At 41.9% G+C, this 23,713-nt stretch overlaps 1 protein-coding gene across 1 annotated transcript in view; it reads right to left on the reverse strand.

The window, feature by feature from the left end:
- PHEX (phosphate regulating endopeptidase X-linked) overlaps nucleotides 1–23,713 on the reverse strand; it is a 224,096-nt gene that overhangs the window by 106,503 nt on the left and 93,880 nt on the right. The window contains exon 12 of the mRNA XM_007991285.3: nucleotides 12,896–12,997. Within this exon, the coding sequence (XP_007989476.1) occupies nucleotides 12,896–12,997 (102 nt within the window). The remainder of the gene's footprint in view (nucleotides 1–12,895; nucleotides 12,998–23,713) is intronic.

Consider the following 23,713-nt stretch of genomic DNA (forward strand, 5'->3'; position numbering starts at 1 on the left):
AAAGATGCTTCCGAAAACAACTAGGGTCATGTCAAAATTCACTAAAGGAAGAGCTTCACATTGGCCAAGATGGGACAATTTGAACTTCAGTGAATGATGATCATAATAAATTCAAACACATCAAATACATAAGATTCCCTGAGTTGGTGATACTAAAAAGTAAACTATTTTGGCACCTCTGGAGGTGCTTAGGGCACCAACTCGTGAAAATTAATCAAGACAAAGATAGCCATTTATTCTGTCTTTCTTGTATAAACTATATGTCAGAGTATTCAAGTGGTTGATGAGGGAAAATCCTTTTTTATAAAAAGAGCCTTGCTAATAAATGCAAAAAGAATGATAGAACTTGAAAATCAAACATTGCAACACTGAATGGAATCATGAATCAATGAAATATTATCAGTGACCACTGAAACAATTAAGTCAGTGGTTTCAACCCTGGCTGCACATTTGTACCTCCTGGGTAACTTTTTTCTTTTTTGAGACAGAGTCTTGCTCTATCACCCAGGATAGACTACAGTGGCATGATCTTGGCTCACTGCAACCTCCACCTCCTGGATTCAAGCGATTCTCCTGTCTTAGCCTCACAGGTAGCTGGAATTACAGGCGCATGCCACCACGCCTGGATAATTTTTGTACCTTTAGCAGAGATGGGGTTTCACCATGTCAGCCAGGCTGGTCTCGAACTCCTGACCTCAAGTGATCTACCCACCTTGGCCTCCCAAAGTGCTGGGATTACAGGCGTGAGCCTCTGTGCTGGGTCCCTCCTGGGAAACTTTAGAAAATGCCTGTGTCCCACTCTCAAAGAGTCTGATCTTCATATGGGATGTGGCTTGAGCCTCAGGATTTTTAAAAAGCTTCCCAGGTGACTCTAATGTACAGTCAAGAAACAGGATGGCTGCATGAGGGTTGGTAAGAAAGTTCAAATGAAAGGATCAGACTGACAACACCTGAACACACAGATCACCCTTCACTTTGGAAGTGGGACAACGTGGGATTGTGAGCCTCTTGATAGATGCAACAGGAAGCTCACAGCACTGCCTATGAAGTCTTCTTGCCCAAAGAAAATTGAACCTGAATCTAATCAAACCTCTAGATGGAACTACCAATTGTAGAAAATGTAAGAGAGAGAACAACATGTTAAAAGACAACATAGGAAATAACCAGCAAAACAAGATTGTTGAAAATTCTACCAAATGACCCAATTACTTTCATAAATAGATTTCATGGATGGAGAGGGGGTACTCTTAAAATTTAAAAAGCTTTAAAAGATGTACCTATTAACTGCAATACATAGACCTTGTCTGGATACTGATTCAAATCAACCTTTTTTTTTTTTTTTAAAAAAAAAAAAAAAAAAGAAGCAAACAATTTTGAGATAATTATAGAAAAGTGCCCACAGACAGGATACTAATAAGGAATTATTGTTAATATTGTCAAGTATGTTAATGATATTATAGTTAGGTTTTTTTAATTCCTTATCTGTTGGAGATACACAATGAAATATTCATAGTAAAATGGTGTCAGATATGGAATCACAGTAAAATGATTTCATAGATGGAATTAGCTTTAAAATTCTCAAGCATAAAAACAAGTAGGGGAGTAGATGAAATCAGCATGATAAAATATTACTAACTGCTGAGTCTGGGTGATAAGTATATGGGGATTAGTTATGTATATTTTTGTGTACATTTTTAAATTTCCATAAAAATTTTTTAAATATTAGAGTCAAAGGTTAATAAAATTCTATTTTGTACTTCTGCCCCAAAGAAAACAATGTAATTGGCATCACTTTTTCATTCCCAATTTTAAGAGACTATAATGGAGCATGTTATTTAGTGAGGGAGGCAGTGAGAGGAAACTTGGAAAAAAATGAACATGTCATCTTACTAATACTGAGCACTTACTCTGTGCTAGCCACTGCACATATATTGTTTAATTGTTCCACTCAGTAAAAATAGGGATGAAAGTATTTCTTCCCATTTCATGAGTGCAGAAACTGAGGCCCCCAAAACTGTCCATCTTGCCTGAGGTCCCATAGCTAGTGCTTGGTAAAGCCATGGTTCTTACTAAGGTCTGCCCAGTAGTCAAAGAATGGAGCATCGCATCTACATTAGGTTCTGAAAATACAAAAATAAAGCAGTCAGACATACTTTCCCTTAAATGGTTGCTTCAATTCAGTAATATATATCTGGGTAATAGTTTTTCAGCTATGAATAAACACTACGATGCTACTGCAAAAAGTTCAAAGAAGACAGGAAAGATCTCACTATCAGAAATGCTACAAGGGTTTATTTTGCTATGCTTTTTCCAAGACTATCAATGGGGATGCTGATTAAACAGAATGAGAAGATACATGCTACAAAGTGGATGAGTCTTGAAAACAATGCTAAGTGAAAGAAGTCAGTCACAAAAATCACCTTGTTGCGTGATCTCATTCATAGGAAATATCCAAAGTATGTGAATCCATAGAAACAAAAAGCAGATTGGTAGTTGTTAGGGGCTGGGTGAGTGGGAAATGGGGAGTGACTGCTTAAGGGGTACAAAGTTTCCTTTGAGAGTGATGAAAATGTTTTGGAACTGGATAGAGGTGTTGATCACATAACACCATGAATGTTCTAAGTGCCACTGAATTGCTCACTTTATTTTTTTTCTTTGATATATAATATTTGTACATATTTATGGGTACATGTGAGTACATTTTACCTGCATAGAATGTGTAATGATCAAGTCAGGGTATTTGGAGTGCCCATCACTTTGAATATTCATTATTTCTATGTGTTGGTAACATTTCAAGTCCTTTCGTCTAGCCGCTTTGGAATATACAATATACTGTTGCTAACTGTAGTTACTATAATCTGCTATTGAGCCTTGGAGCTTATTTCTTCTATCTAATTGAGAATTGTTCACTTTAAAATGGTTAGTTTTACACTAGGTGAATTTTATCTCAATTAAAAAAAAATGTTTAAGGATGAGAAGCTAAGCGGGGGGTTGGGGGGAATAACTAAAACAGAAATGGTATAAATTTGAGAGCTGGTAGAAAGAAGCAACAGGATTTGTGCTTACAAGTTGGCTAAGAGGAAAGACTGAGATTTCTGATTTGGTTGTCTGAACAGTTGGCTGTTTTCACAGAATGATATAATCTGCACTTAGGTAACATGGGACTTCAGAAAAATGAGAACCCAGTGAAGCTTTGTTCATTTCCTCAGGTTTCTACATTTTAAACAGAACAACACATTGGTAAATTAAGAAATGCCCTAAATACAGTATAACCGGATGATATCAAGGCATTGCTAAATATCTCATGGTCTCCTTGCAGGCAAAATGGAGAATTTAAATCATAGTTCCATGGAGTTTATCCAAAGTAGAACAACTAGACCAAAAATCTATTAGTCAGTGAACTGACTGGCACTTAGCAAAAGACTCACTGCTTAGAAGTTTCTCCCTGAATATTTCTGTTCAATAGATAAACTTGGAAGGGCATCTCCAAAGGATAAGCAAATTGGCTGATTCCAGTTCCCTTTTTTTGAGCATGTCCATTAATAATCCCCCCAAAATAATAAAACTAAAAAACAAACTTATCTTAATCCAGTCTGTCACTGATGGACATTTGGGTTGATTCCAAGTCTTTGCTATTGTGGATTAAGAAAATGTGGCACATATACACCATGGAATACTATGCAGCCATAAAAAAGGATGAGTTCGTGTCCTTTGTAGGGACATGGATGCAGCTGGAAATCATCATTCTCAGCAAACTATCACAAGAACAGAAAACCAAACACCACATATTCTCACTCATAGGTGGGAACTGAACAATGAGATCACTTGGACACAGGAAGGGGCACATCACACACTGGGGCCTATTGTGGGGAGGGGGGAGTGGGGAGCGATAGCATTAGGAGATACACCTAATGTAAATGACGAGTTAATGGGTGCAGCACACCAACATGGCACATGTATACATATGTAACAAACCTGCTCGTTGTGCACATGTACCCTAGAACTTGAAGTATAATAGTAAAACAACAAACTTATCAAGTTATGAATGATATACAGATAGAAACAGCAGTTGATACACTGAATAAAACAGGTGACATTTTTAAAGGTCGTCTGAGATGCCATTCTAAGGAATTAGTCCTAAATTCAGGGAGAAGGCATTATGCAAAAGATGCTAATCATAGTAATAGCTATAACAACACAACCTAAATATGCAACTATAGAGAAATGTTTAAGTAGTATCTCCTGTGCCACCACTAGAAGAATATGTAATAATAGTGAATATTCTTTTTGTTTGTTTTGTTTTTTGAGATAGAATCTCACTCTGTCACCCAGGTTGGAGTACAGTGGCGTAATCTCGACTCACTGCAACCTCCGTCTCCCAGGTTCAAGTGATTCTCCCACTTCAGCCTCCCAAGTAGCTGGGATTACAGGTGCCCGCCACCACACTTGGCTAATTTTTTGTGGTTTTAGTAGAGACGGGGTTTCACCATGTTGCCCAGGCTGGTCTTCAACTCCTGACCTCAAGTGATCCACCCACCTTGGCCTCCCAAAGTGCTGGGATTACAAGTGTGGGCCACCACGCCCAGCCAATAGTGAATATTCTTGCATAAAGAACATGCAATAATATAAGAAATGTTTATAATAAATGTTAAGAGAAAAAAGAAGAACTCAAATTTTTATAAACATCATTGTTCAAGAATGCCTTTCAAAGCCTATGCATGGGAAAAAAGTCAAGGTGATACATCAAAATGTTAGCAGCGGTTATGTCTGGGTAATGGAACTAGAACATTTTTTTGTCTTTCTACTGTTGCACTTTATTTTCCAGATTTTTTAAATGCGTATAGATTTTTTAAACAATAATAAACATATAGGAGGTCCAGAAATATATTTTTTGAAAGCCAGAGCCATGAACCAAAACAACTGAATGGATTTTAATAAGAATAAATGTGAAGTTCTGGGATGAGGGTTTTTTTTTGTTTGTCTGTCAAGTTTAGGACTAGAGCAACAGGGCTTAACAACAGTTCCTATGAGGGGGAAAAAAAGACCTAGAAATTAACTGACTAGAAATTCGTTATGAGCCAACAGTGAATGGCTGAGGGGAAAAGATAGTCATGATATAAACCTTGGATTTCTTAATATAATTTGTATGCAAGACAAAGGCAGTAATAATTTCCCATTGTGCTGCGTGAGTTACACTATACCCAGAATATTGTGTACAGCCTTGAACTTAAGCTTCTAAAAAAGATATTGAAAACTGGAGAGCAGCCAGCAGGATGAGGTATCAGAACCACACCTTAGAGCAGTGGTTCTCATACTTGGACTGCATCAGAATCACCAGCAGGACTTATTAAAGTATAGATTCCTGGGGCGTCTTCCAGAGTTACTGATTCTATAGATGTGGGATAGAGCCAAAAATCTGCATTTTTAGCTAGTCCTAGGTGATGGCAATGCTTCTGGGCTGGGGACCACACTTTGAGACCCACTGACATTGCAGATAAAAGCACAGACTGTGAAACCAGACCACTAGGGAGGGAATCCCAGCTCTTCTACCTACTAGCTGTGTGACTTTGGGTAAGTTTGCTCACCCTCTCTGTGCTTCAGTTTCCTCATCTGTATTAAAAAAGAAAAAAAAAAAGTACCTACCTCACACAGATATTAGGGCATTGAGGCAGCTAATATTTGTGAAGCATTTAGAACATCCAGTCTGACTGTAATGTTGGTTAATTTAATATGAGAAACACTAAAGGTGTTGTATCTGAAATAGAAAAAAACAGCCGGGCGCGGTGGCTCACGCCTGTAATCCCAGCACTTTGGGAGGCTGAGGCAGGTGGATTACTTGAGGTCAGGAACTCAAGACCAACCTGGCCAACATAGCAAAACCCCATCTCTACTAAAAATACAAAAATTAGCCGGGCACGGTGGCGCACACCTGTGGTCCCAGCTACTCGGGAGGCTGAGACAGGAGAATCGCTTGAACCCAGGAGACAGGGGTTGCAGTGAGCCAAGATTGCACCACTGCACTCTAGCCTGGGCCACAGAGCAAGACTGTCTCGAAAAAAATAAATAAAGAAAAAAGGAAAACATTTAAACATCTTCAAATGTTGGAAGGGCTTTTATGTGGAAGACTTAACCTGGGTAGTTCCTGGGGACAGATGTGGAGTCAAGGGGCAGAAATGACCAAGAGCGAGCCTTTGGATCTCTCTCAAGAAGGGCTCTTTAGCAGAGACAGCAACGGTAAAGTAGGTGGCCTGGCTGGATTCTGGGTGTCCTAGTACTCACTCAGGGGACCCACCTGTGAGAAATGGTGAAAAGGGGACTCCAGTAAGAGGTAAGACAATAACTTAACGAACATTATACCCTTCTATTAACACAGGCTTGGCATAAGGAAATTTTCACTTGTAATCACCTAGAGCTCTCAAAGCACAGGCCCCAGACCAGAAGCATCAGAATCGCCTGAGAACTTGTCAGAAATGCAAATATCCAGGCTCTACCTCAGCCCTACTGAATCAGAAATTCTAGGGGCGGGGCTGGCAATTGGTGTTTTAACAAGCCCTTCAGATGGTACTGATGCATGCTCAAGTGTGAGAATGAATGACCTAAAGTATCCCCTTATATGACATTTACATGAGGCTCTAGAGCATGGAAACTCACTCCGATAAGATATCACATGTACTATGCCTTTAATAAATATCTGTTGGCTGGGTGTGGCAGTGGCTCACACTGTACTCCCAGCACTTGAGGAGGCTGTAGTTGGCGGATCAGTTGAGGCCAAGAGTTTGAGACCAGCCTGGGCAACATAGTGAGATCCCATCTCTACAAGAAAAAATTAAAAGAAGCCACTTAGCTTGATGTGGGGGCACACACCTATAGTTCCAGATACTCAGGAGGCTAAGGTGGGTGGATCGCTTGAGCCCAGGAGTTTAAGGCTGCAGTGAGCTACGACTGTAACACTGCACTCCAACCTGGGCAACAGAGCAAGACTTTAACTCGAATAAATAAATAAATATATGCATCAAACTCCCACTTATACCAGATATTTACTTTTGTGTTTAAAATATATATCACAATGACAATACTGAATTTGTTCAAAACCACAAAATCCAAAATCCAGAGAAAAGCAATGCATCCCCTCCAACACCCTCTCAGCAGGGGCTGCCCACAAATATCCCTCCTCTCACCATCTGGTCCAGCCAAATCCTCCCCTCCCAGAGGCACAGCAGTTTGGACCCCATGGCTGACAACTGGGGGAGCCTTTCTCGTGCTCCAGGTATTCTTCTAAGTACTTTAGGCATACTGGCTCTTTTAATCCTCATAACAAATCTTCTGAGATAGGGACCAATCTCCCCAGTTTACGGACGTGAAAACTGAGGGTGGAAGAAGTTAAGTAATTTCCCAAGGGTCATACAGCCAATAAGGTGTAGAAGTTGGGCTTGGAAACTAGGCAGTCTCTCACCTGTCTATTCTCCTGACCTCTATATTGTACTTCCTGTTGAGGCCAGTGAGAGGAAAGAGATACAAGTATGAAGGCCGCCATCTTCGCCTGCATGTGTGTGAGAGAGACTGAGAGACATGGAGCCAGAGAGAAGGGACAAGCTCGGGAAGGTGGCACATGGGAGGGAGCCACAGCCCGCAGTTTCCATGTTGGTCTACCAGTCACTGTCCCTGGTGAGCCCTGGAGTGGATGCCAGATGCAGGGTGACCGCATTCTTGAGCGGTTATGCAAATGGACTAGAATCTGTAACTGGAAAGGTCAGAAGACAGTTTGATGAAAGCCCTTCCCTTTGTTTTCTCCTACAAAACAATTCAAAATGCACACTGAGGTGAAGCAGGAGTGAAGGTACCAAGGGGAAGTGACAGCCAGATGCGGAGTTGGGATTAGTAAGGAGGGAAAAGGAAGACTTGCCACAAGGCTGCAAGACAGGGTGTGGGAACAACACAGAGGAAGAGAAAAAGGGGCAGAGTAGGTACTTCCCAAGTAAGGCGCCCTCACATGTCATGTTTGGGCTCAGCAAAAGCCTCCTCCCCTAGACTCCCAGGACCACTTTGCATCTCCGTCACATTACCTAATACTTCTCTAGGTCAGCCCTGCATCCGTGGCCTCCTGTGCTCTCCTAGGAGCCTGAAGGCTCCCGCAGAAGAGGGACTGCGGCTGCTCATCTCTGAGTCCAAATCCTGGCTTGGCACCTGGCATGCTGTTGGTGTGCTAGAAACGTTTGTGGCATTGAGCCTGCTGAAGCGGGGCTAGTAACCAGACTCGGTGAAATTTGCTGTTGCCTTAGCATTAGGAAAGCGTATACCCCCAGGGGCTGTGTCCTAGTTGGGAATCCCCCAGAAACAGACTCCAAGACAAGGATTCAAGTGCGAGCAGTTCATTTGGGCAGCAAAAGAAACACTGGTAGGAGAAAGAGGAAATATGTAGAGAAAGAAAGGCAGTCAGCAACGAGTATCTTAGCTAGTATAAGAACTCTAGCCCACTGGAAAAGCTCCCAGAGCCCGTGTGGAACATGCACTAGAGGGATGAGGGAGCGGGGGCCACACACAACAACTCCCATCAACTGTTGGGTGAGGACTTCTGAGGAAGGCGTGGCCATTCCCCATCCTTTGGGCCCCCTTTATGAGTAGCAAAGCAGGCTGTAGCAGGGAGAGAATGCTCTTAGCCAAAATGCAGATGGCTGCAGTTGGAAGTCAGGCAGGTGTGCTGTGAAGTGGTAAGGACAAGGCAGGGGTTCCCAACCTTTTTCATGCAGCAGAATCACCAGGTAAAACACAAGACAATGAGCCCTACTCCCAGAGCTCAGCAGGCAGGGATGCAAAAATGTGCATCTCTAATGAGTTCCCAGGGACCACTGCTGCTACTGGTCTGGAACCACACCTTGAGAACCACCAGGCTCGGGATATAGGCAGGGCCCTGACTGAATACCTGGGAGAAATCCAGTACGTAGGCCTGGTAGAGCTTAGAAACAAAGCCAAAGAAGTGAGCTACACCTCTGTTTTGCCCTGTGCAAGAAAACTCTCCCCACCTCACTCAAAGCCCGTGTGTGGGAGTTAAATGCCAATAAACTTAGGACCATGTAGCCGACTTCTCTGCACCTGCTGTGGCCAAGGTTAAGGCCACTCCCTCACAGCATCGTTAGGATGCCACCTCCCTGCGAGTCCCATCCTGCTATTTTTCTTTGGATGTGACCTGACAAACTTAGGTCCCAGGGGCAAAGAGCACAAAGAAACAAATAATCCCGAAGGGATCCAGCTTTTGGTTATATAGTCAAATCCAGCTGGAGATAAGCCAAGCTCAGGAAGTTGCTCCTCCTGATCTGACGCTCTCCTGCCAGGCCTCAGTCAGAATCCTGATGTAGCGACCTTGAGATCCTCCTCTTCTACTCTGGCAAGGGCAAATCCTCCAGAAGCCACCCCTAAAATCATTATTTTATCACCTGACACTCATTCAACAGCTGTGGTCACCAGAAAAATAACAGATGCCCTGTCCTGTGCTGCTTATTTACAATAAGAGCACATGCTTGCAGGGAACAGGGGGTGCTTATTTCACAATACTGAATTTCCACTTGAAACCTACACCATCAGTTTCACAATACAAAAACCAATCATGACCTCTTAAGAGATGAGCAGGACAAGGCAGGGAGACACAGATAACAAATTTACCCTTCACGGGAGCAGAGGCGTCCTCATTTATCTTTTACAGTGATCACCCCTAGCAAAGAGTATGACAAAGCCACATCCACACACCCATTTTGAGACGAGGTCACTGCTACAAAAGCCAAGGTATTAGGCCTCAGAGCACTGCAGCTTTCTGTACCTGCCCGGTTCAGGAGGTTGGTCACTATGGAATGCTGAGGTTAACACTTCTTAGGAGGCTCTGCAATTAGCTGCGGTCCAGAGCTTCATGGTGAAGGCAAGAAAAGCTTCTCCCTTTCACAAATCAGAACATTTTTCCAGCTTTCCCAATGGGTTGCCAAGTGACTCAGCATTGGCCCAGTGTGGGCACTATTATTGATGAGAAATCTTCCGCCTGGGTGATATACTGCATACAACACATGCCCAAAGAACAGTGCCAAGTCATACCAGGAAGAGCAGGCGAGTTATTCACCTCCACTTCAAATGCAGGCAAATCCTTTTCTTAATGCAGGGGCTACTCAGTATCAGAAAGACAAAGCCCTAAGATAGTGAGAGATTTCCATCTAAGATTCAAGGAATTATTAGGCAGAGTCTCTCCTTTCTTGTTGACTATTAAAAGGCAATCAAATCGAGGACAGCAGAGAAAAAGGGCAAGAAAATTTTTTTTTTTTCAAAAACAACCCCGGAGTAGAAAGCTGCATAAAAGCTTTCAATGCCGCAAGTGTTCTTTGTGAGTACCACGAGCTCCACCCAGAGGTCATTTTCAGAACTGCATGTTCATTTAATTTTGAAAAAAAAAAAAAAAATGTGTATCTTCTGGGGGTCCCGGGAAGGACACACTTCAGAGAACTGCTGAAATTGCTTCGACAACATCCATCTTTCTTGCATTTCATTAAAGAAACTTCTCTGAACTCTGAAATGCAAGATATAGTCGGGGAACTTTGTGAGATCTAATTTGCCTTTGATATTTGTACCTGTCGTGGAACTAGCAGAGTTCCTGGCAGGTTGAACTCAACTCAAAGAAAGTAGAGTGTTCAAAGAGCGCTTTTAGAAGAAAAACTGACAGCTCTCATTGAAATAAAATAGAAGACTGGAGAGCAACTCGGGAGGCAAACAGGAACATGTCTAATATTAGAAGAACTGAGAATAGTCCTGCTTCAAGAAGGACCCATGGGCCACTTGCCGAGAAGGGCCAACTGTGAGGCACCCACTCCCTTATGCAACTCAGAAGAACTCCCTGAGGCAACTGCAATCCATACTGCTCAAAGAACTGACTTCCCAGAACATTCCCCTGGCATCCAGCTATTCACAACACGTTACCCCCAACACGCATACATACACATACACTCCACCCCACCCTCCACCCTGGTGGTCCTGTACTAATTCATGCAAGCACCTATTCGGTCCACGTGAGGTCAGGTGAGGATAAAGAGCCCTTAATACTAAGAGCTCAACTGCCCAGGGCAAGACACATCCTGTTCCACAGCTAGCTTGTGGTAACAAGCTAGCTCAGCAAATAAATGAAGCCTTCATAAAACAACAATATGTTGGTGTTGAAAGTTGTCCACTATCTGGAGAGTTTTCCATCACAGCCCATGTGCTCTTGCCTTCATCAGCTTGTGCCTTATGTGACTGAAGACAGCTTTGACAGATTTTTGAAGGGGAAACAAAAAATCAAAACTACTCTTTGTCTTCCTCCAACACTGCCTTGCCACCTACCATCCCAGTTCTTCCTTCATTATAAACACTGAACAAACAGCCTTTTCACATCTGTTGACAAAACTATCTATGGCAATGTTTATCCATCTCCAGTGCCATGAGTTTAAAGCACTAGAAAATATCCTTGCTAAACCTCTACGTGTTCTCATTTCAACAAGGTTAAGCATTCCCAGAATGCTGCCCCCTTTATTTCTTGACCATAAGGCGGAAGTATTTGTGCTCAGTATGACTCAATATGACTCCAAGCAGTGTTTCCCCAGACCTGCCTAGTGATAACAATCACCTGGAGACTGGCTAAACTGACAGATGTTCAGCCTGCATCCATGATCCATTAACCCAGGCCTTGCTGGGAAGGGGCCCAGAAAGCCAGAGCGTCCAGGCAACCCAGGTGATTGCTATACTCAGGAAGCTTTCTAAAATACCTCTAGATACAAGAAACGCTCCTCATTTCAGAATCTCTCAGCTGCAGAGTAGCATCCATCAAGAGTCTAGCAGGTGTGCTCTACCCACTTGAATTCCAGCTCTATCAGAATCTCTCCAATTCAAAATGCGTCCCATTCATTCATTTATTCAGAGACGGAGTCTCACTCTGTCACCCAGGCTGGAGTGCAGTGGCACGATCTCAACTCGCTGCAACCTCTGCCTCCTAGGCTCAAGCAATTCTCCCGCCTCAGCCTCCAGAGTAGCTGGGACTAGAGACGCATGCGCCACCACGCCCAACTAATTTTTTTGTATTTTTAGTAGAGATGGGGTTTCACCATGTTGGCCAGGCTGGTCTCAAACTCCTGACCTCAAGTGATCCACCTGCCTCAGCCTCCCAACGTCCTGGGATTACAGGCATGCGCCAGTGCGCCCAGCCCGTTTTCTACTTTTAAACAGCATGGCTGTCAATACTTTTCTCCTTTAATCCCTTATTGTGTTGCACAGTATCAGAAAATTTTACAAGGCCCAGCAAGTGTCCACTTCTATTAGGAAATACTTTTGTAGTCCTGAGCAATGGTAGAACACTGGTCTGCAGTCTAGAAGTGTACTATTTGGGTCATTTGTGCCAAATGATGGGTCAGGGAAGAGATATGCTTGGGTACAGGAAAGGATTCGCCCCAGGACATTTGCACGCATCATGCACAGAGCAGAAGGACATGTGACCAATATGGGTTTTCTTCTTCTTGGTGTCTTAGGGGCTCTTCTTCCAGCTGCTCCCTGTGACTCCCCACTGCTCTGCATTCTGCCATATCCAGTGATGGTTTATGACACAATTCAGCAGGCAGCAAGCCATGTGCCTCTTACAGATGGCAATTAGGAGAAAGGAAAGGCAGAATTACAAGGTATTTGAAAATGCAGTTCAAAAAATTCCGATATTATTTTCTCTTACCTCTTGGTGAAAAAAAAAAAAAATCTATGTATTCATCCAAAAGCAGACAGCTAACTCTGGGGTCATTCAGAGTCAACAGTTCAGTCAATATCAAAACCAACTATACAGTCAATGTCAAGCATGAAAATCCATTAAACCAGAAGTCTTATTGTTTTCATCAAAAGGAATCCTTACCTTTTCTTTGGCTTTCCTTTTCGTTCCTGCATCCATCCATTCATTTTCTTTCTCTAGCATGTCAATAAAGGCCCAGCGAACGCCCTCAATCAATTCCTCCATCTACAAGAAAATACCCAAAGAGGAAACGTCAAAGCCAAGAAGCTTCAGTCGAGGTTTTCTGGAACAAAATTGGCTTGCATGAGAAATGACTCAATACTCAACATGGTAAGTAAGGGGTTCCTTCAGCTTGACTCCATGCTCTGGCAACACTTCTTTTTCCAGGAAAATTCCCTTTTTTCCACCACTAAAATATAACTGACCAGGCCCAGCACGGTGGCTCATGCCTGTAATCCCAACACTTTGGGAGGCCAAGGCAGGTGGATCACTTGAGCCCAGGAGTTCGAGACCAGCACAGGCAACATGGTGATACCCCATCTCTACCAAAAATATAAAAATTAGCTGGGCATGGTGGCTCAAGCCTGTAATCACAGGACTTTGAGGCTGAGGTGAACGTTTCACTTGGGCCCAGGGGTTCAAGACCAACATGGGCAACATGGCAAAATCCCATCTCTACAAAAAATATAAAAATTAGCTGGGTGTAGTGGCAAATGCCTGTAGTCCCAGCCACTCAGGAAGCTGAGGTGGGAGGATTGCTTGAGCCCAAGAGGTAGAGGTTGTAGTGAGCCATGACCGCACCACTGTACTCCAGCCTGGGCAACAAAGCAAGACCTGTCTCCAAAAATAAATAAATAAATAAATAAATAAGATGATAACCATTTCTTTCCATGAGAATAATGTGATGGTCCAGCCGTAACATGAATTATACAGGTATACAGGGACAGGAATTCACCATAGATTATGACAAACCAATAACTTACCTGTCTGTAGCTACTAAGCTGGTTCATCCTTATCAAAGTACTAACTAATTGGAATCATTTAATAAAGGACTGAGAGAGACAGGCAAAGGCATGGGCTGTGCATTTCAGAGAGGTATTGCAGAAGAAAGCGAACAGTTGAAAGAGATAACTGTCAACACGGAGAAACGGGCAGGGAGAGTTAGCACCCCAAAGGACACTTCACCAATATGAATCACACTTATGTCAGGACCCCAGTTCTTTCCAAATTTAGTTCTGTGGGTTAAAATAAATGTTCGGCTGTGCTATATCATCTTCCTACTCTCCTCTCTACTCCTTGGCAGCTCAGAAAAGTCTTGTTATTTCGTATAGGCCAGGAGCAGTGACTCACCCCTATAATCTCAGGACTTTGGGAGGCCGAAGTGGGAGGATTACTTGAGGCCAGGAGTTCCAGACCAGCCTGGGCAACACAAGAAGACCTCATCTCTATAAAAACAAAATTATTTTTAAAAGGCTGGGCATGGTGGTGCCTGCACCTATAGTCCTAGCAACTCAGGAGGCTGAGGCAGGAAGATCACTTGAGCTCAGGAGTTTGAGGCTGCAGTGAGCTATGATTGTACTACTATACTTCAGCCTGGGTGACAGAGTGAAACCTTGTCTCTAAAAAAATAATGAAATAAAATGGTAGGCCTAAAGGGGACTGCTACAGAAAGGTGGTCTTCTGAAAGACCTCTTGCAAAGCATTTGAACAGTGAGGCCACACTCATAGTGAAGATGTGTGTGCCTGGCTTTGCTGCCAGTGTCTGTGGACCAAAAGAGAGGACTAGAGGCAAGGAGCTACTGACATGTCACATTAGAGGCCACCTGCAGCAGTGTGAGGAGGCCCTGCCTGTTCATGGATACGAACCCCTCAAAATCCAGTTCTCCTGCAGAGATGCTTTGGCTTTCTCAACGGGACACCCAAGAAAGAAAAAATACTGGGTTTGGCCCCAGAATGAACTTTTTCATTTGAGAGTATGGTGTTGTCAATCAATTGTTAACATTAATTCTAGAAGAAAAGACGTGGAAATGTTTCCTTGCTTCTATAATAGTCAGCACTAAGCTTAAAATAATGTTTTTCTGTTTAATAAGTTTTCAGCTATGTTTTCAGTTCAATAACAGTTGTGAGGGAACCAGAGCTATAAATCAGTGGGCTGGGTTCCATCATATGTAAATAAGAACAAACAGCAGATGGAAGGGGGTCGGAGGAGCTTCACAGCTATTTCTTCCCAACTTGGCAAAAACATTAAAAGAAGAGAAACTTCAACTTGGGATAAAACACAAACTGTTAGAAGAGCAAAGAGCAAAAGGTCCTTTAAAACTCATTAAGTCAGTGGTTCTTAACTTTGTCTGCCCATTAGAATCTTTGGAGGAACTTTAAAAAAATACCGACAGCTGGGCATAGTCACTCACGCCTGTGATCCCAGCACTTTGGGAGGCCAAGGCGGGCGAATCACTTGAGGTCAGGAGTTCGAGACCAGCCTGGCCAACAGGGTGAAACCCTGTCTCTACTAAAAATACAAAAAAATAGCTGGGTGTAGTGGTAGGCACCTGTAATTCCAGCTACTTGGGAGGCTGAGGCAGGAGAATCGCTGGAATCTGGGAGGCGGAGGTTGCAGTGAGCCGAGATCGCACCACTGCACTCCAGTCTGGGTGACAGAGCAAGACTCCATCTCAAATGAAAAAAAAAAAAAAAAAATACTGACAAAAAAATTTCTAAATAAAATTTAAAATCCTGAGACCTGGGCATCGGGATGCTAGTATCATTGTTCTGAGGTCCAGCCTGGGCACTGGGAGGGTTTAAAAAGCTCCCCAGGTAATTCTAATGTGCAGTCAGGGCTGGGACCCACTGGACCAGGGGAAACCATTTATTTGACAGATAAGGAAACTAAGGATCAAGGAGTCTATAATCTGCTCAAGCTTATACAGCTAATGAGGAACAAAGCCAGGACCTGAACAAAGAGCTAAAATAACAGTAGAGAGCTCAGAGCCTCTAGTAGAAACAGAGGATTCCTCCCAAAATCAGAGAGAAATGCCAGGGGGTAAAAGGGAATCAACTGAGACATGTAGAAGTCACCATTTCAAACAGAAGACCCACATCAGGAGGATACTAAAATGACAAGGAAATCTCCAGGAACTAGATCTTTTGCCTATTGGCAAGCCTAAGTCTTTTTTTTTTTTTTTTTTTTTTTTTTTTTTTTGAGACGGAGTCTGACTCTGTTGTTCAGGCTGGAGTGCAGTGGCGCGATCTTGGCTCACTACTCACTGCAACCTCCACCTCCCAGGTTCAAGCGATTCTCCTGCCTCAGCCTCCCAAGCAGCTGAGATCATAGACATGCACCACCATGCCAGATAATTTTTGTGTATTTTTAGTAGAGACAGGATTTCACCATATTGCCCAGGCTGGTCTTTAACCCCTGAACTCAGATGATCCACCCGCCTCAGCCTCCCGAAGTGCTGGGATTACAGGCATGAGCCACTGTGCCTGGCCCTAAGTCTTTAGGACCTCACCATGTAGCAACATGCATTGGCTGGCCCAACATGTTTGCAGAGAAAAATAAATTATATCTTCCCAAATTAGGGAGGGGCAATGGGGAGGAAAAGAAGTGGGTGGACTCAGAGGAGAGATTTAGTGATGAAACCAATGGAAACAGGTGATTCATTTTATGTGGGAAAATGAGGAAAGTAGAGTCAGATTCAATCCTAGGCTTCAGAAGGGTATGGGCAACCACCGCCATTCAATAAGACTGAGAAAGCTGGAAGAAAAAGAGGGATGGGGACAGAAGCCAAACTAGTGGGATGAAGAGTGTATGGGAAGCGAAGACAACAAGTCTGCTCAAATTAACTGAGTTTGTCTATGAAGGAGAAAAAGCAAAGATAGGAGAGAAGGAGATGTAGGGTTAAGGGAAGGGTCTGAGGGTTTGGAGTTTAGATTTCGTGCATATGCTTGCTGATGCTGCTCCTACTGTTTTTGTTGTTGTTGAACAGCTGCGAGATTTGACTATGTTTAAATACCAATAGAAAGGATCCAGCGAAAAGGAAGAGACTGAAAATATGGGACAAAGAAAGCCATGAGGGGTGTCTCAGAGGGCAAAAGAGGTGATGGGATCCAGAGACTATATGGAAGGATTCACCTTACACATGAGACAGAGACTTATGAGAGGAGAAAAGATTAAAATGATAGACAGGCATGCAGAAGAATCTAAGATTAGATGTAGAAGGTTGAGAGTCCTGGTATAAAGGTAGGTCTTTTCTCCATGGAATAGGATTGAGACCTTCTGCTTAAAGGGAGGTTTCTCTAAAAAATTACATTTCTTCACACATGGCTATGTGCATCCTGGCAGCATGAACATATTACTAGGAAGAGAGGTACAGTAGTAGCCCCTTATTCACGATTTTGCTTTCCATAGTTTCAGTTACTTGTGGGCAACTGTGGTCTGAAAATATTAAATGGAAAATTTCAGAAATAAACAACTCACAAGTTTTAAATTGCACACCATTCTGATTAGTGTGATGAAGTTTCACACCATCCCAACCTGTCTGGCCCAGGATGTGAATCACCCTTCATTTGTCCAGCATCTCCATCCTGTATATACCCACCCAATAGTCACTTGCTAGGTATCTTGGTTATCAGACAGATCATAGGAAGTACAAGCATGAGTTCAGTACCATAAGATACTCTGAGAGAAAGAGAGACCACATTCACATAACTTTTATTACAGTATATCGTTATAACTGTTCTATTTTATTATTAGTTATTGGTGTTAATCTCTTACTGTGCCTACTTTATAAATTAAACTTTATGATAGTTATATATGTGTAGAAAAAACATAGTATACATAGAGTTTGGTACTATCTCCAGTCTCATCCACTGGGCTGGGCGGCGGGGTCTTGTAAAGTATCTGTCTCAGATAAGGGGGGATTACTATATATACAGATAGGGACAAAGAGGACAATAAAAGGTTCCCTCTCAATACCCTGGCCAGGATGTAGCAATAATAGAAAGCACCCAATAAATAAAAAAAGATTGAACATGTCCAAAGAAAATATTTATTTGGGATAAGGTATACAAAAGCAAAACATTTTATTATGTTTTAAAATAAATTAATTCATCAAAAAAAAAAGCACTCTCCAAGCCAAAAAGATCTTTGGCAAATTTTGGAATTTTTGGATTCCTATGATGAATCTTAAGGTCATTTTGCTCCTGTTCCCTTTGGGACATTTTTATGGAGTATGTGGTTATTACTAAAATGGGGCTGAGTGTTTCTAGATACTTCTCCCTAAGCAGCTTGGTTTCACAGGACCCACCCTGCCCAGCATCTCCTAGGCGTTAAAATGGCTATCAAATTCATTAACATTTAATGCATTTTGAAAAGATTTTCAGGGCAGGCACAGTGGCTCACATCTTTAATTCCAGCACTTTGGGATGCTGAGGCGGGTGGATCACCTGAGGTCAGGAGTTCGAGACCAGCCTGACCAACATGGTGAAACCCCATCTCTACTAAATACAAAAAAAGAAATTAGCCAGGCATGGTGGCACATGCCTGTAACCTCAGCTACTTGGGAGGCTGAGACAGGAGAATCGCTTGAACCCAGGAAGCAGAGGTTGCAGTGAGCCGAGATTGCACCACAGCACTCCAGCCTGGGCAACAGAGCAAGACTCTGTCTCTAAATAAATAAATAAGAAAAGGTTTTCAAAGTTCTTTGTCTGCAACCCGTTGATTGGCATTCTAAATGAAAATAAAAAGAGGCAAAAAAGATTTCAGCCCATTGCCAGAGTGAAAAATGACAAATAGTTTATTCACATGCCACTTCCTTCCTCCTCTGCCTTTTCTTCCACCTCCTCCCCTGCCGCCACCACCTCTGTCTTCCCTGAATCCACACTTCGGTAACTCACTCTCTTTGTGGCTCTCTCACATTTGTCAAAACGTGGGTAAATCACTTTTTGTTTTCCCATGAGCCTCAGCTGCTCTTTGCCCTTGTCTTCTCTGGCACCTCCACTCCCCACAACATCTCCCATCTCAGGTTCTCAATTTTTTTCTTTTTCTTTTTTTTTCCTCTCTCTCTTTTTTTTTTTTTTTTTTTTTTCAGACTTTACAGATTTATTGTATAACATTTTTCTGTAAAATGGTGTTGAACTACCCCAGCAGACTTCAAGAACAAGGAAAATCTTTGAAGGTGATTAATTTCATTGGTTGACATGTCAATGCAAATAAGAGAAATAATTATTTTAGCATGCTGGAACTAGGAAGATAAATCACTGAACACTTCTGATTTTTATCTTTAGACTACTCTACAGCATCACACAATAACATTGCCTTCAGTCAAGTCAAAAACCTGCTGTAATTTTAAAGTAACAAGAAAAGAGAGAAACAGTATTTCTTCACTAAACTTTGACCTCACACCTCAACCAGGCAGCATATAACATTAATAGAAATCCCTTAAACTGGAAGTCTTAAGGTGAAGTTATCCGTAGGAAATATTTAGAGCCAGTCAAAGGTCAAAATATAACATATAAAAATTAACTCAAGTGTTATTATGGTAAAATCTGCCATATTCAGGCTAAGAGCCCTCTAGGCAAAGCAACATTTTGTTAAATATCTATTTATCTCAGGGGCAGGGCGCGATGGCTCCCACCTGTAATCTCCAGCACTTTGGGAGGTCAAGGTGGGCGAATCATCTGAGGACAGGAGTTCAAGACTAGCCTGGCCAACATGGTGAAACCCTGTCTCTACTAAAAATACAAAAATTAGCCAGGCATGGTGGCGGGCAACTATAATCCCAGCTACTCGAGAGGCTGAGGCACAAGAATCGCTTGAACCCAGGAGGTGGAGGTTGCAGTGAGCCGAGATCACCCCACTGCACTCAAGCCTGGGTGACAGAGCAAGACTGTCTTTTAAAAAACAAAAACAAAAACAAAAACAAAACAAACAAAAAAACCATTTATTTCAGAGTTTATGGAACCACACTATAAAAATATGGTTCATTTGGTTGATCTATGGGCAGTTCTTAGTTCTTTTCCTCAACCAGTATTATCTAAAAACAGGTTCTTCTTTTTTCATTCTTTGCACCCCAGGATTTTGCCCATAGTGTTCTACGTCAGACAGCAGACATTGGTAAGTCACATATGCATAGGCACTTGTTACCCTTCCATCCAGGGCTTGGCTTTAATGAGATGGTTAAAGTAAAGCCCTCTCTTTACTTTAAAGAGAGGGCTCTTCTCTTGCCCTCTCCTTACCCTTCCTCCCGTCACATGGATGTAAGAATTCTGTACTTTGTATAAATGAGTCATGATGGTTCTATTAACACATTTGAAGGGACATATGCCAACCTTGCTTTAAGGAGGGGTCAGTTTGCCCCATTATCAGTTGTAGTTTTCTTCAAAGCTTTGTCCCTGATAATAAGGAAATCCCACAAGGCAACTCAAATCCCACCTCATACCCATGAATCCCAGACACTTAAACCCACACTTTCAATTCCCTTTCTGAGTTCCTGGGAGGCTTAAAACCAGAATAATACATATATGTGTGTTTAATTGTTGTCTTTTCATTTATATTTATTTGGTCTCCCTAACAAGACCCATAAGCTTTGAGAACAGGAACCACGATTTAGATCAAATGAGATCATGAATATGTAAGCAAACAAAAAAGTATTCTGCTAATTTAAAATTTTGTTTTATGATTTCATATCTCATGTGATGTGATTTTTCACGATATGAGTCCATATCTCACATTCACACTTAATATTAAAATATAGCAGATGCTCAGTAAATACAAGTTGATCAATTTATGCTTTTTGAAACCTTCAATTGGTACCTAGCAGAGTTGAAACTGAATCAAATATCTTACATATATGCTAACAGATAAGTTATTCCAATAGTATAAAGAGAAAATATTAACAAACTCACTCATAGAAAATATGGTGTTGTGCAGATATGATCATGAGATTTAACATGAAAGCTGAAAAAGGAAAAAAAAATGCATGGTACCCTTTTTAGGTGAAGTCATTTTTGAAAAGAGAGACCTACTCTGATTTAATAATTCAAAGCCTGAATCCATGAATAGAACTTATCGGTCAGTAGCAAATCCATCTTTATATTAGGGGACAAGGTTCACAGCAAATGTCTCCGGAATGACTGTAGCCTACTACCAAACACAAATGTTAGTGGAAATCAGATGACTCAGTAAGTTAGCCTAGTCCATTCTAAGATAGGTGATGTCAACATGGTACAGCTAGGAATGGTTTAAAAATACAGTACATATCTAGGAGGAATAATTATAGGCTAAGAGTTCTGAAAAAGGAAAGAAAGGAAAAAGAAAAAAATCAGTAAGGTTGATTATGTGCATTAACCTTAAACTAATTTAATGTTAATAAAATTCTTAACGAAAAGGCATAATGTTGAGTAGGGTTTCCTCTTTAATATACTTATAAGTTATAATATCTGGAAAAAACCATGAGATTAAAATGTTTCCAGTCTTCCCATTGCTCTAGAACAGGGCAAGTTTTCTTGAGTTGTAACCACTTGATTAGTGGAATTGTGTGAAAAATGGAAATCATTGTTAATAATTTATGTGGATAACCCTGAAGAAATAGGCTTTAATCTCAGGGGGACTCTTAAAACTTTTCTTTCTGGCAATTGTCACTTTACTAGAAACACAGACGTTAAATAAATCAATGTACCAATAAATAGTAAATATTCATTAATTCATTACTTATACTGTAACTATTTATAAAAATGACCTTGGATTGGCTCCTGATAAAAAATAATGGCAACAAAATAAGTAAAAAGTGACCTACATTGAAGTGGGACATGTGGTTAAACCAGAAAAACTAAGGATAGTTAGAAAATGCTGAGGTTTCTGGCAGCCAAGTGAGTGAATAAATCATATCAGTTTGTCAGGATTAGCAATGTTACATACCTATTAAACATTTTGGCAAAAGAAGAAAAAATCAAATTATTTGGGCCCAAGTCATGCTATAAAGTGGGTTATTCTTGCGGTACAGGAAGAGTTTCTCATGTCCTTTTATCTAAAGGCATATATTCATAAGACTCAGGTAGATATTTATATTTATATTTGCTGGATATGAACATATAGGCTGTGTTCTAATTTTATAACTCATCTTTTCCTGTTTTCCACTTTCCAACTTTAAGAGAGGATGAATCAGAAACCAGAATAATATTTACAAGTCAATCGGTCTCAAATAGTCTAGCCTTTGGCTGTGGGTAAATTCTCCCCAGCAAGTAACTATGTCTGGTCACTTCCAACATTCAGATCTGTTGGAAGGCATAAATGTTTTCTTTAGGTAAATGAATTTCTAATACAGGGTCTTCACATTCCATAGGTCTGACCAGATCTGCTTGACAAGACTGTGGCTGATAATATGTGGCAAAGGCAACACCGCCCAGTGCTAGCCAGAAATGGAGAAAACAAGAAAGGTGAGCCAATGTGTCATCGTCATAGCAGCATACTGAAGGACAAGGACAAGAGTAAATGTTCACACTTATTTCAAAAGAATTCCCAATGAGCTATCTAAATTACTTGTTTTGCTGGATGTTACTTGACCAAAGATTGCATAAACGAGCTGTCACGACTGGGACCTGATATTTGTTGCAACAAGATTTAGCCTGTAGAGGGTTGTGAAATCTGGACCTATTCTAGAAATTATACGGCTGGGCACAGTGGCTCATGCCTGAAATCCCAGCACTTTGGGAGGCCAAGGAGGGCAGATCACGAGGTCAGGAGATCGAGACCATCCTGGCTGACACAGTGAAACCCCATCTCTACTAAAAATACAAAAAATTAGCCAGGCATGGTGGCATGCACCTGTGGTCCCAGCTACTTGGGAGGCTGAGGCAGGAGAATGGCGTGAACCTGTAAGGCAGAGGTTGCAGTGAGCCAAGATCACACCATTGCACTCCAGCCTGGGCAACAGGATGAGATTTGGTCTCAAAAAAAAAAAAAAAAAGAAAAAGAAAAAAGAAAAAATAAATTATATTTGGCTCCTCGAGTAATTTCATGAGACTCTTGTGTGAGCCAGACTTGGCATTAAATGATAGGGTGGGTTCTGGAATGTGGCCAGGGCACTAGCATGAAAAGGATCTTTATTCCAATGAAAGCTACTACACTAGGCATGTATGGAGGAGTAGCAACAGCAAAACCCCCCAGGCACCTCCCTCACTCTACGATAAATTTAAAAGAGGCAATCTAAATGCAGAAGTTGCCACAGCCCATGCCAGGAAGTTGATGCTATAAATTCTATCTTAATTATTAACATTAGGCATGGCAATATTAGCAATAAGAGTAGCTGACATTCACTGAGCACTTGTTGTATACCAGGTATTGTGCTAGGCCTTCTACATAGATTACCTCATTTAATTCTCACCACAAATGAAACAGGGACGTACTACTTTATCTTTATTTGTGATACACAGCACTGAGAGCTTTAATGCCATACCCATCATTTATCCACAGCCTTTACTGTGTGACTTTGCGGATCCTCTCATTAAAAATGCAGAGTTACAGGTGGCTCATACTTGTAATCCCAACACTTTGGAAAGCCAAGGCAGGCAGATCGCTTAAGCTCACGAGTCCAAGACCAGCCTGGACAACATGGCAAAACCCCGTCTCTACAAAAAAGACAAAAATTAGCCGGGCATCATGGCGCACACCTGTAGTCCCAGCTACTCGGGAGGCTAAAGTGGGAAGATGGCTTGAGTCTGGGAGGCGGAGCCTGCAGTGAGCAGAGATCGCACCACTGCACTGCAGCCTGGGTGACAGAGCCAGACCTTGTCTCCAAAAGAAAAAAAAAAAAAATGCAGACCCTGTTTCCCTAGTCCGTAAATCTGGGCCAGCCTTGTGACTTGCTTTGGCCAACAAAATGCGGATATTACATTATGCCTGTTCTAAGCCTAGGTCTCAGGAGACCTCACATGTTTCTACTT

Source organism: Chlorocebus sabaeus, chromosome X (assembly GCF_047675955.1).
Source record: "Chlorocebus sabaeus isolate Y175 chromosome X, mChlSab1.0.hap1, whole genome shotgun sequence".
Taxonomy (NCBI): Eukaryota; Metazoa; Chordata; class Mammalia; order Primates; family Cercopithecidae; genus Chlorocebus; species Chlorocebus sabaeus.